At 39.3% G+C, this 12,742-nt stretch overlaps 1 protein-coding gene across 15 annotated transcripts in view; it reads left to right on the forward strand.

The window, feature by feature from the left end:
- CHD8 (chromodomain helicase DNA binding protein 8) overlaps nt 1-12,742 on the forward strand; it is a 60,673-nt gene that overhangs the window by 40,469 nt on the left and 7,462 nt on the right. For 6 of the 15 annotated variants that reach the window (XM_021099301.1, XM_021099298.1, XM_003482263.4 and 3 more), the window contains exons 12-30: nt 164-285; nt 425-668; nt 1,630-1,806; nt 3,623-3,766; nt 4,016-4,271; nt 4,864-5,074; nt 5,470-5,665; nt 6,354-6,521; nt 6,718-6,897; nt 7,039-7,149; nt 7,502-7,698; nt 7,947-8,146; nt 8,251-8,407; nt 8,496-8,585; nt 9,166-9,269; nt 10,330-10,459; nt 11,380-11,455; nt 12,095-12,149; nt 12,321-12,528. In XM_021099301.1, coding sequence (XP_020954960.1) covers nt 164-285; nt 425-668; nt 1,630-1,806; nt 3,623-3,766; nt 4,016-4,271; nt 4,864-5,074; nt 5,470-5,665; nt 6,354-6,521; nt 6,718-6,897; nt 7,039-7,149; nt 7,502-7,698; nt 7,947-8,146; nt 8,251-8,407; nt 8,496-8,585; nt 9,166-9,269; nt 10,330-10,459; nt 11,380-11,455; nt 12,095-12,149; nt 12,321-12,528 — 3,026 coding nt within the window. Of the gene's footprint in view, nt 1-163; nt 286-424; nt 669-1,629; nt 1,807-3,622; nt 3,767-4,015; nt 4,272-4,863; nt 5,075-5,469; nt 5,666-6,353; nt 6,522-6,717; nt 6,898-7,038; nt 7,150-7,501; nt 7,699-7,946; nt 8,147-8,226; nt 8,408-8,495; nt 8,586-9,165; nt 9,270-10,329; nt 10,460-11,379; nt 11,456-12,094; nt 12,529-12,742 lie in introns of all 15 variants that reach the window. The other 9 variants (XM_021099297.1, XM_013978247.2, XM_013978251.2 and 6 more) reach the window with 2 other exon arrangements.

Below are 12,742 nucleotides of genomic sequence, written 5' to 3' on the forward strand. Positions count from 1 at the left end.
AAAAATGTGTTATTGGGAACTCATAAATTTGAACATATTTAATATGTTTTAATTCAAGCAATAATGTTTTTTAATGGATTTAGACCACTGGAAGTACCTAGTTTAAGTTCATCTATTTTCGTTAGTGTCTTCAGCCCATTTATTCAAATTTTCTGTTTTTTAGAATCGTCCGCAGGCAAGTGCCTGGAAGAAGTTGGAGTTGTCACATGAATATAAAAACAGAAACCAATTGCGGGAATATCAGTTGGAAGGGGTCAATTGGCTGCTCTTTAATTGGTATAACAGGTAAAGAAAAGAATGGAACCATAAGACATAGGCTTAGTCTGCAGTTAATTTATTTTCTGTTGAAACAGTTTCTTTTTACATACCTTTTAAAAGGTCTTATCTTTTGACATGCTTTTCTTTTTCCATGATGAATCTGCAGGCAGAACTGCATCCTAGCTGATGAGATGGGATTGGGCAAAACCATTCAGTCCATTGCCTTCTTGCAGGAGGTATATAATGTGGGCATCCATGGTCCCTTCTTGGTCATTGCCCCACTGTCCACAATTACTAACTGGGAGCGAGAATTCAACACATGGACAGAGATGAACACTATCGTGTACCACGGCAGTCTGGCCAGTCGGCAGATGATTCAGCAGTATGAAATGTACTGCAAAGACTCACGGGTAAGTTGTATGTAATGCAGATGTTATGGGGTTCAGAGAGCAGGCCAAGGTACTTGGTATTTTAGAAGCTTTTATATGAATCAGAAACTTTTATTGAGACTCTGATTTAAGGCATTTTTGTCTAGACTGTGCAGGGCAATTTTTTTGACTATGCTATTTTTATCCAGTGGACATATTGATCCATTGGAGTTCTGACTTTATGAATACATACATTTTAAATAGAATTTTACTGGCATTGATAAATTTTCATCAAGAAATGATTTTCCAGAATGTAATTCATTTAGCTAATTTAACTTCTTGATCCATATGGTGATAAACTTAAGCCAAGTCCTTTCTTTCTTTTTTTTTTAATCTACTAAAATTTTCATCAAGATTAGTTCCTTTTTCTATAAAAGTTTGAAAATCAGAATTCGAATCATTCTTCTTTCTTAACATTGAGTTTTTATGAGTTATATTTCTACCATTAGTTTTCTGTGGTCTTTATTTTTACCAAACCAAATTTATTCAAGTCATATTTTGTTCTGTTAAGATAATTGGATTTTTACATCCATCTTTAGGTAGTAACCAATTTTATCAGATACTACATTAGCTGTTTTCACTTTCAGTTTTGTCTTAAATATTTCAGCAGTGCTCAACATTTGTGGATTTTAGAGTTAATCAACAGAAGATACAAGGCTGAAATACATTAGGTAGGCAGGCAGGAGAGTCAAAAAAGTCCAGCGTCATTCAGTGAGATCTATCATTTTCCCAAGAAGCTCAACATGTTGGAGAGTCATTATATCTTAGATTCAGTGATTTAACACTGTTTATCAGGAACACAAATAGTGGCAGAAGTGAGTGGTGGTGCAGTTCATTTTTCCTGTTAAGCCTGTGTGAATATAAGAAAGAATATGTAGTTCAGAAGAGCTTCTCATTTAGGTGCATTTTAGGCCTTTTCTGACCTTATTTCTTTCATGTTTAGGGGCGCCTCATCCCAGGTGCATACAAGTTTGATGCCCTAATCACCACTTTTGAGATGATTTTGTCAGACTGTCCTGAACTTCGTGAGATTGAATGGCGTTGTGTCATCATTGATGAGGCCCATCGACTAAAGAACCGTAATTGCAAGCTGCTTGATAGTCTCAAGCACATGGACCTGGTGAGTTCCTCTCACTGACCTGTGGGCAGAAACACTTGGAATTAAAATAACTCTAATTCCCTGTGGAATTAATTAACCTTAATTTAGCAGAGAAAAAAAATCAGAATCTTGTTACTGGGTAGTGGGTATGGCCTATGGAAATGGTAATGAAAGTCATACAATTCATATAAGTTTCAGAGTTGGAAGGCAATGTTAGTGGTTTACAACTAAATAGAGAGGTGGGATGTTATATTGGTTTCCCATAGCTGCATAACAAGATCTCTAAAAACTTAGTGGCTAAAATAAAATCATATTTTTCATGGTTCTATGGCTCAGCAACTTTGGCTGGGCTCAGTGAGGCCGTTCTTTTTGCAGTCTTGCATGGAGTCAGTAATGTCCCTGCTGCTGATGGTTGGTGCTGGTTATTGGCTGAGTCATCTCCCATATGGCCTGTACCCTCTAGAGCGCCAGACTTTGCTTCTCTACATGGTAGAGTCGGGGCAGTGTTCCAAGCTGCTGGCCTTTGAGACATAGGCTCTGAAACTCACATGATATCACTTCCGCTACATTCTGTTTGAGCAAGTTACATGCCAAGCCCCTGTTCAAGAGGTGAACTTTTATAGGAGAAACTACCAAAAATTAGTGTCCATATTTAATCCAGCACAGGGACATTACCTAGAGGGGGACATATTAGGATATCTATGGGGTGTTGAGTGTGGTGAGGCATAGGTAATTGGAAAAAAAAAATTCCAAATACTTCTTTTTCTTTCTCTTTTTTTTTAAATTAAGTATAGTTACTTTATAATGTTGTGCCAATTTGTGCTGTACAGCAAACCCAGTCATACATATATGTATACACACACATATACATATATACACATACACACACACCACACACATAAATCTATGTTTTCCCTTTCTTACTTTATCTTCCATATTGGTCTGTCCCAAGAGACTGGATATAGTTCTTTTGTTATACAGTAGGACCTCATTGCTTATCCATTCTAAATGTAGTAGTTCTGATCTTCTAACCCCAAACTCCCAGTCCATCCCACTCCCTTCCCTTGGCAACCACAATTCTGTTCTCTATGTCTTTGAGACTGTTTCTCTTCTGTAGATAGGTTCGTGTTTTATATTCCACATGTAAGTGATATCTTACGGTATTTTCCTTCCTTTTTCTGACTTAACTTCCTGTAGTATAAGAATCCCTAGTTGTATCCATGTTGTTGCAAATGGCATTATTTTGTTCTTTTTTTATAGCTGAGTAGTATTCCATTGTGAATATGTACCACATCTTAATCCATTACCTGTTGATGGACATTTAGGTCACCAATTATTTATTTGTTGGCTTATAATCATAATATTTAAGATAATTCAGTGTTAAATAATACCAAGGTTTTCTTAAATATTTTGTGTTTATCAAAAGAAGCAGCAAGTAAAAGAAAAGAAATTAGTCCATTCCCATAATAATTTTAATTTTAACTTTTTTTTTAGGGCTGCACCCACGGCACATGAAAGTTCCCAGGCTAGGGGCAAAGCTGAGCTGTAGCTATCAGCCTATGCCAGGGCCATAGCAATGTGGGATGAGAGCTGAGTCTGCGACCTACACTACAGCTCATGGCAATGCCAGATCTTTAACCCACTAAGTGAGGCCAGGGATTGAACCTGCATCCTCATGGATATTAGTCAGATTCATTTCTGCTGAGCTACATGGGAATTCCTATCCCCATAATTTTATAGTTAAAGAAATGAAAGCTAAAGTTATATACTTGATGGAAACTTCAGAAGTCCTTTTTGCTTTTGAGTTTCATCATTCTTCTCTTTTCTCCATTTCTAGGAGCACAAAGTTCTACTCACAGGGACACCATTGCAAAATACTGTGGAGGAACTGTTTAGCTTGCTTCATTTCTTGGAACCTTCACAGTTTCCATCAGAATCAGAATTCCTCAAGGACTTTGGGGATCTCAAGACAGAGGAACAGGTAGGAAGGCTATCTAATGTAGTACTAACCCAGGACAAAAAAGGTAAAGTTTGTACTAGGCAAATACCTACAGTTATAGACATCAAGGGTTGTTCTGAACTCCTTGTGCCTACATTGTTTTTGATGTTGTCCAAAATCTACATTTCTTAGATACTGGAAAACTCTCGTTATATTTCTCCTTGTTTCCATATAACACGAGAATGTTTGTCCTCATGTTACTGATGTCTTTTCTCTCTATATTGGGTATAGGTTCAAAAGCTACAAGCCATCCTCAAACCAATGATGCTGAGAAGACTTAAAGAGGATGTTGAAAAAAACCTGGCACCCAAACAAGAAACTATTATTGAAGTAGAGCTGACCAACATTCAGAAGAAATACTACCGGGCTATTTTGGAGAAGAATTTCTCCTTTCTTTCCAAAGGGGCAGGTCATACTAATATGCCTAATCTACTCAATACAATGATGGAGTTGCGCAAATGCTGCAACCACCCATATCTCATCAATGGTGAGGGACCTCCTGGAAATACTTGCATTTCTCTGTTACCTTGTTTACTTTCTAAGTAGTTTTCCTCAGGAACAGTGGATGCATTGACCGATCTGTCCTAATTTGGGAATTAAGGTGGTTTCTTCCTTTTAAAACGCTTCTCATGTGGAATGTCTTTCTCTAGTTCTCTCTACCCCTTTGATCCTGCAAAATCTCCAGAGTTGAAGGATTTGCTGTATAGAATTTCATGAATAAGAATTCAAGCCATTCTGTTCTGTCTTCACTGGTACTTCATTTTGCTGTTTTGGTTTTAGATGCCAGTAGGGTGGTAGTAGTGATTTGCACCTACTATTCTAGTCCTTATCTGTATGTTTTACGCAGTTACAATCTTAAGCCTGACTTAACGTGGAATATTTTGTATTTACAAAATTGGGGATGATTTAGAATTGAGGGGATGATGCTGAAGATCTGTGTGTGAGAAATAACTGATATCAAGTCAGATTACCTTTTTTTTCCTTGCTTCCTTGTTTCAGTTAAATTGCAGCCTTGATATGTTTCCCTGGATCTCACCATCAAGTGCGATTTTTTTTTTTTTTTTTTTTTTTTTTGGCAGGTGCAGAAGAAAAAATCCTAACAGAATTTCGAGAAGCTTGCCATATCATACCTCATGACTTCCACTTGCAGGCCATGGTTCGTTCAGCTGGCAAATTGGTTCTTATTGACAAGTTACTTCCCAAACTTAAAGCTGGTGGCCATAAGGTTCTGATCTTCTCCCAGATGGTACGCTGCCTAGATATCCTAGAGGATTATCTTATCCAAAGGAGGTGAGAAAAGAATCATTCCTCGCCTGTGCTGATTATATACTCATGAAAAAGCTGCCAAGAGGAGTTCCCTGGTGGCTGAATGGGTTAAGGATCCAGCATTGTTACTGCTGTGGCTCGGGTTCGATCCCTGGCCCAGGAACTTCTGCATGCTCTGGGCATGGCCAAAAAAAAAGAAAGAAAGAAAGAAAAAAGGCTGCAAAGAGTAGGAAGGCTTGGGTTTAGTTAAAGTTGATCAGGACCAAGATAAAAGCAGTGTTAAGACTGTCACTCTTAACTTTCTGGTAAGGTTTTTGGTGAACTAGAGATGTAGAGGTAATGGTATTGATCCCAGTCTGCTCTTTTGTTCTTTTTTTCTACTTAGCTGGTTAAACTTTTTTCCTGTGATTCCCATACAGGTACTTATATGAGCGTATTGATGGACGAGTTAGAGGCAACCTTCGGCAGGCTGCTATTGATCGCTTTAGTAAGCCTGACTCAGACCGATTTGTCTTTTTGCTATGCACCCGGGCCGGTGGACTTGGCATTAATCTCACAGCTGCAGATACTTGCATTATCTTTGATTCAGACTGGAATCCACAAAATGATCTGCAGGTAAAGGAAATCATTGTCTTAGGGATTAATTACTTAACCTGGGAGGTTTTGCAACAGGATCAGGATTTCTTAGAAAGACTTGTCTTTTAGGAAATATGGAATTATTTAGTCAGGTAGGTCACCAAACTTTTTCTGTAAAGGACTACATAGTATATGTTTCGGGATTTGCAGACCAGACAGTCTCTGTTGTAACTATTCCTCTATGTCCTTGAACCACAGAAGCAGCCATAGACAATATATAAATAAATGGATAGAAGTATGTTCCAGCAAAACTTTTTTTATTTTGTCTTTTAGGGTCTCACCCACGGCATATGGAGGTTCCCAGGCTAGGGGTCCAATCAGAGCTATAGCTGCTGGCCTACACCACAGCCACGGCAATGCCGGTTCTTTAACCCACTGATCAAAGCCAGGGATTGAACCGTGTCCTCAAGGATGCCTAGTTGGGTTTGTTAACTGCTGAACCACGACAGGAACTCCCTGTTCCAGCAAAGCTTAATTAAAACAGGTGACCAGGGTTTACTGACCCCTCATCTACATGATGGAGCAGTGATTTCATCTTGAAGTTGACCTTTGATTTTGAGTTGATCTCATGGATGCTTAATAGATGTAAATTGGTATTTTGAATCCTTCTTCTCCCCCTGACTAATTTTATGTTATCTTTGCCCTTCCTTCCACTTTTAAAAACCAGGCCCAAGCACGGTGTCATCGAATTGGGCAGAGCAAAGCTGTGAAGGTGTACCGTCTCATCACTCGTAATTCTTATGAGAGAGAGATGTTTGATAAGGCTAGCCTCAAGTTGGGATTGGATAAAGCTGTACTTCAGTCCATGAGTGGTCGGGATGGCAACATTACTGGAGTGAGTCTTTAATCTATAGATACATTTATTTATAGCAGATCATAGTGATAGAAGATGGCAAAAGCTATTTTTGTATAGAAACCTGACTCCTTGTTTGGGTTCTCAATTACTAATTCTTAAAATATAATAAAATATCCCGAGGTGGTTTAGATAATAGTCCCTTGAAGTCTCTTCATCTTTTTATGGGATTTTGTAGATCCAGCAGTTTTCCAAGAAGGAGATTGAAGATCTCTTACGAAAAGGAGCGTATGCAGCCATAATGGAGGAAGATGATGAGGGCTCCAAGTTTTGTGAAGAGGACATTGACCAGATCTTGCTAAGACGAACCACTACCATCACCATTGAATCTGAAGGAAAGGGTTCTACCTTTGCCAAGGTATGTTTTGTTGGGCTAGAGGCTAAAGAAGCAGAGATAGAGAGGAATCTCTGAAATTTAATATATATTTTAAATATACGCATTTCACATTACTCAAACAAGTATTATAGTCAACTTTCCTGTTTCTTTGTTCCTCACTAGGCAAGCTTTGTTGCTTCGGAAAATAGAACAGATATTTCTCTGGATGACCCCAACTTTTGGCAAAAATGGGCCAAGAAGGCTGACCTGGACATGGATCTACTTAATAGTAAGGTGAGCTTCCTTTTCCTTTAGGGAGGAAGTATGCAGAAAACACATTACTTTCAGGAGTCTTTATACCTACGCCGATTCTTCAGTGCTGACCTTGGTTTATGATGGTATATACAAGGGCCATTGTAAAAACTTTCTACATAGGAGGCCCCAGGAAACCACTTAGATAACTGCCACTTAATTTTGTTTCCAAGGTTCCTCCCGTAGATTATTTTGTATGCCCCCCCCCCCAAAAAAAAGCTACCTCTGCGTATCTACAAATGTTACATCCAAAGCTATTTCAATCTGATTGTCTAATTCCTCTCCCATGAGTGTATTGTGAAGAGAGTTACTTCTCCTTCTGTTCTCTGCATAGAATAACTTGGTGATTGACACACCTAGAGTACGAAAACAGACCCGCCACTTCAGCACTCTGAAAGATGATGACCTAGTGGAATTCTCTGATTTGGAAAGTGAAGATGATGAGCGACCACGCTCTCGCCGACATGACCGTCATCATACTTATGGGCGCACTGACTGCTTTCGGGTGGAAAAGCACCTCCTGGTGTATGGGTAAGAACCCACCTTTCCATGAGAAATAGTGCATCTCCATCCTGATAGACACCCTGTTTCCTTTTCAGATTGGAAGTTAGGGTCACAGAGGGGATAATGGGGAAAACTTTATTCTATTACCATGTTTCCCCAAGATCTTTTTCTCTCCCACCTTTTGGGAGATGTGATTCTGAGGGACTGGGGAGTATCACATAATTAGAAAGTCCTCAGGAAAATATCAATGTGATTTCTTTCTTTGTTTTTTCTAGTTGGGGACGGTGGCGAGATATTCTGTCTCATGGACGCTTCAAGCGACGTATGACTGAAAGAGATGTGGAAACAATTTGCCGGGCCATCCTCGTGTATTGTCTCCTACACTATCGTGGGGACGAAAATATCAAAGGCTTCATTTGGGACTTGATTAGCCCTGCTGAAAATGGCAAGACAAAAGAATTGCAGAATCATTCAGGTAATTATCAACTCTTTGCTTTTCATCTTTCTATAGATTACCTAATCCTTTACAGATCTAAGGGTTTTTCTCAATCCAAGTCTTCAATGTCTCCCCTTTCCCAGGTCTATCTATCCCTGTGCCCCGTGGACGCAAGGGGAAAAAAGTAAAGTCACAAAGCACTTTTGATATCCATAAGGCAGACTGGATCCGGAAATATAACCCTGATACTCTGTTCCAAGATGAGAGTTATAAGAAGCACTTGAAACATCAGTGTAACAAGTAGGGATGGACTTTAGCAGACTAAAGCATTTTCCACCTCAAGCTTTCTACACTGTTATTAAGCCAGTTCTTCCCCTCTCCCTTCTAGGGTGCTGTTGCGGGTACGAATGTTATACTATCTGAGACAGGAGGTTATTGGAGACCAGGCAGAGAAGGTGTTAGGTGGTGCCATTGCCAGGTAAAGTTATGCTGTATTTTTTTTAATGCTCTACCTTATTCCAGAAAAGATTGGTTTACTTATTTCATTCTAAACTATCTTTGGGGTACCTGATGTTAAAATCTCTACATCAGGTCTTCATTCCTATAAAGTCAGCCTTTTGTATTTGTGGGCTGTGCATCATTGTGCCACACCATTCAGTTTGTTTCTTTGGGGTTTGTTTTTTTTTTTTTGTTTTTTGTTTTTTGGCTGCACCTGCAACACATTCAGTCCTGGGCCAGGGATTGAACCCATGCTACCACAGTGACCCGAGCTCTGCAGTGACAATGCCAGATCCTTAACCTGATGTTCCATAAAGGAACTCCTACACCATTTTATACAAGGGACTTGAACATCTGTGGGTTTTTTTTATCTGGGGGAAATTCCTGGAACCAGTTCCTCTTGGATATTGAGGGATGACTGTCCTTGATACAGTGGAAGGAAGCAGGCAGGTGCATGACCATTTAAATTAATGAATAAAAGAAGATAACCTGTAATAATCTTTCTAAGGGTTGTCTAATTTCCTGCATGTTGTGCTGACTCTACCCTCTTATACCTTTAGTGAGATTGACATATGGTTCCCAGTAGTGGATCAGCTGGAGGTTCCAACAACATGGTGGGACAGTGAGGCTGATAAGTCCCTGCTCATTGGAGTCTTTAAGCATGGTAGGTATCTGCTCTTAGTCTATTCATTTCCTATTGTAGATTTATGTCCATAGATGGAAAATTTAACAGTAGCTTGTGTTTGAATGAGAAACCAGTCCTTAAATATCCAGAGCAGAGCCATTAGTTCCTATGAATACATGTTTGGATAGTTAAATCCCAAGGTAGGGAGTCTCCCATCTGTTCTCTAATTGCTGTTACCAATCTGTATGTCATGGTATCTTAAGTTAAGGCTGTGCAAACCAGGAGAGGTAATGTATGCCCACTCTGGTTAATAATAACCATGTGTAATTTGTAGACTTTCTGAAAGTGATCTGTTTGTATAACTTCTTATTTGTGTAAGTATTCAGCAGTCACTCTCACCTAGGTATGAACAACCATGTTTGAGTGAAACAAGAGTAGAGTATAAAAAGAGAGAAAACTCCCTTTTCAGTTTTGCCTAATAACAATTCCAAGCATTAAAAGCAGTAAGAACTAACTTCTAGCCTAGTTATATTGTGAACTGGAGCACCATTTCTCTTTTAACATGTTTTTCTGTCTATAAAATAAAAGCAATGGCACTTAATCCACATTTTTTACAAGTTTGCGAGACACAGAGGTTTTAGAAGAGTCCAAACATCCTGAAGTGTGTTTGTTCATGCATCATTCATTGAACCTTATTCAGAGTGCCTGTTTATTTGCGGGTACAAATTTCTTATCCTTTACTTGAAAATGTATGACTTAGCCCTAAATTATTTGACTTTTTAAATTTTCTCACCTAGGTAGTAAGAATGATAGTAAGATTATCCATTAAATAGCTAATAAGTAAATTATCACCATGCTCTATAAACACTGATTAAATTCTTATTTTCAATAACTAGTGATAAAACTCTTTAAGACTCTACTGCTATAGGAACATTAAGTGTAGTAATATAACCCGACAGCTGTGCAAGTTAACAATTTCTCTACATTTTGCATCATGAGCAGAGTGGTCCAAAGTGTTACTCCAGCAGCGTACAAGGTAAGCATAAAGGCAAAATGAAAATCTCTGATTTTCTTCAAATTGAGGCTCTTTTTCTTCTAGGCTATGAAAAATATAATACTATGAGGGCAGATCCAGCCTTATGCTTCCTAGAAAAGGCTGGCCGACCAGATGACAAAGCCATTGCAGCAGAACATCGAGTGCTGGATAATTTTTCTGACATAGTAGAAGGGTAAGCATTAGTGTTCTGTTAAAGCTTTGTGTCCTTCTCTGAAGGTTATTTGCTGCTTGTGCTAAGAGATAACATAACTCCCGCCTTGACTGAACCCATTGAGATTCTTAATGGTGGTTATATTAATTCTTAACAAAAAATGGGACCAGCATAAAGGAGTCCATAAGCTGGCCTAAAACTATGCCATATGATGCAGCTAAGGGTGAAAATAAATGTTCATCCTAAATGGCTTATTTGATATTCTATTCAATTTTCTTTGCATTGCTTTTTTTGTACAGCTGCAGTAGCTGCTTTTCTGTACAGCTGCAGTAGCTGGATCTCTTAAAACATAACCATGCAGCAATCCCATGCTGCTTATTTGATAGGACCTCAGGAAATTTTAGCCCTCTTTTATCATCTCGCAGTGGTGGCTGACACATAAAGGTGTTCACTCTGCCAGGATACATGCCTCGATGATGAGTTGCCATGCTAATACTGAGCCACCAGGTAGGGCAGCATTACTCTGCTTTGGGTGCCAGTGAGTTTAACAAAACTTCTCATGTGGAGACCTGAGGGGCATGTGAAATAGCTGGCTTAGTTCATGAATATTTTCCCAGATGTTTGTGGTTGAGAGATTTCTCTTTGACGATCACAACTTTGCCTAATGTAGGACCCTCTAAGGAAATGGGATTGTCTATTAATTGCAAATCATTTATTATATCACTGTTCTCAATAGAGTAAACTAGTTAAAATAAACAAGCATAGACCATTCAAACAAAATAATAAAAGTAAATACTAGTTGGGAAGGAGGGGGAAAATGGGTTAAACAATAAAAAGAGCTACTAAGAGAAAGGAAATGTGCTGGTCAGAGTGTTTCATTTTAAATTCAAGCAGTTTAGGACTGAATTTTGTTACTTTTTCATGCCTCTGGATAATTCTAGGGTTGACTTTGATAAAGATTGTGAAGATCCTGAATATAAACCACTCCAGGGTCCCCCAAAGGACCAAGATGATGAGGTGAGGAATTCTCATTTGAGTGTAGCTTTTCTCTAGTACTAAATAGTAGTATTGCCTCCAAATTGTGAAATACATTGATTGACTTCTAACACAAAATGGAAAGTACCATTTGAGAATACTTACTATTAATAGAGAATTGTAACGCCAGCTGGGGGAGGTCAGAGACGACTTTGTGGAGGAGGTGGGGCCCAAGCTGAAGAATGAAGTATGTTATTTGACTGCTAAGTGCCCAAGTCCCTTTGTTTTTAAGCCATTGATAAGAACTGACTCTTCAAGTTTTATTTTCTTAATTCATTTAGTTGGTTGCTTCCAATTTTCTGTGAGGGTTCCTTTCATTAGAAAGTTTTCTTGGAGTTCCAGCTGTGTACAGTGGGATAGTGGTGTCTCTGGAGTCCTGGAACACAGGTTCAGTCCCTGGCCTGGCACAGTGGATTAAGGATCTGGCATTGCTGCAGTGTGGCATAGGTCACAACTATGCCTTGGATTTAATTCCTGGCCCAGGAACTCCATAAGCCATGGGATGGCCAAAAAGATACCTTGGTGTCCTAGAAGGACACACACAAAAAAGTGATTTCAGAGTGCCAATTTTCCCCACTTTCTCTCCCCTCTCCATCCTTTGGGGTGGATCTCCTTCTCTAGGGTGATCCCTTGATGATGATGGATGAGGAGATCTCAGTGATTGATGGAGATGAAGGTAAACTTCTAAGTAAACTAGTACAATTTGTGTGGAGTGGTGGGATTGGGGAATTGTCTGAATTCTGTCCTTTCTTGGGATTTCTGAGAGCTTTGCCTTTGGGAGGGTTGAAATACCAGTACTCTATTTGCTTCTTTTCCTGTCCTGTTTATTCTACTTTGCTTCCTACAGCCCAGGTGACCCAACAGCCAGGCCATCTATTCTGGCCTCCAGGCTCTGCTTTGACAGCTAGGCTTCGGCGCCTAGTGACAGCCTATCAACGCAGCTACAAAAGAGAACAGATGAAGATAGAGGCTGCAGAACGGGGGGATCGGAGGAGGCGTCGTTGTGAGGCAGCCTTCAAGCTAAAAGAAATTGCACGGCGGGAGAAACAGCAACGGTAAAATATGGCTGAGAATTTGGACTGAGTCATAAGCTTGTCTTCAACTATGGGTATATTGTAAAGCATCTTACCTAGGAAGGATTATTTGGAATTCCCTTTAGACGAACCATCTTTATTGCCTTTGTTACACCTCTACAACATAAAACCACACTTAATCATAACTCCGGCAAAGTTTTCCTTTGTAGCCATTCTCACTGAGTTGTTTGCTTGC

The sequence above is a fragment of the Sus scrofa genome, chromosome 7, assembly GCF_000003025.6.
Source record: "Sus scrofa isolate TJ Tabasco breed Duroc chromosome 7, Sscrofa11.1, whole genome shotgun sequence".
Taxonomy (NCBI): domain Eukaryota; kingdom Metazoa; phylum Chordata; class Mammalia; order Artiodactyla; family Suidae; genus Sus; species Sus scrofa.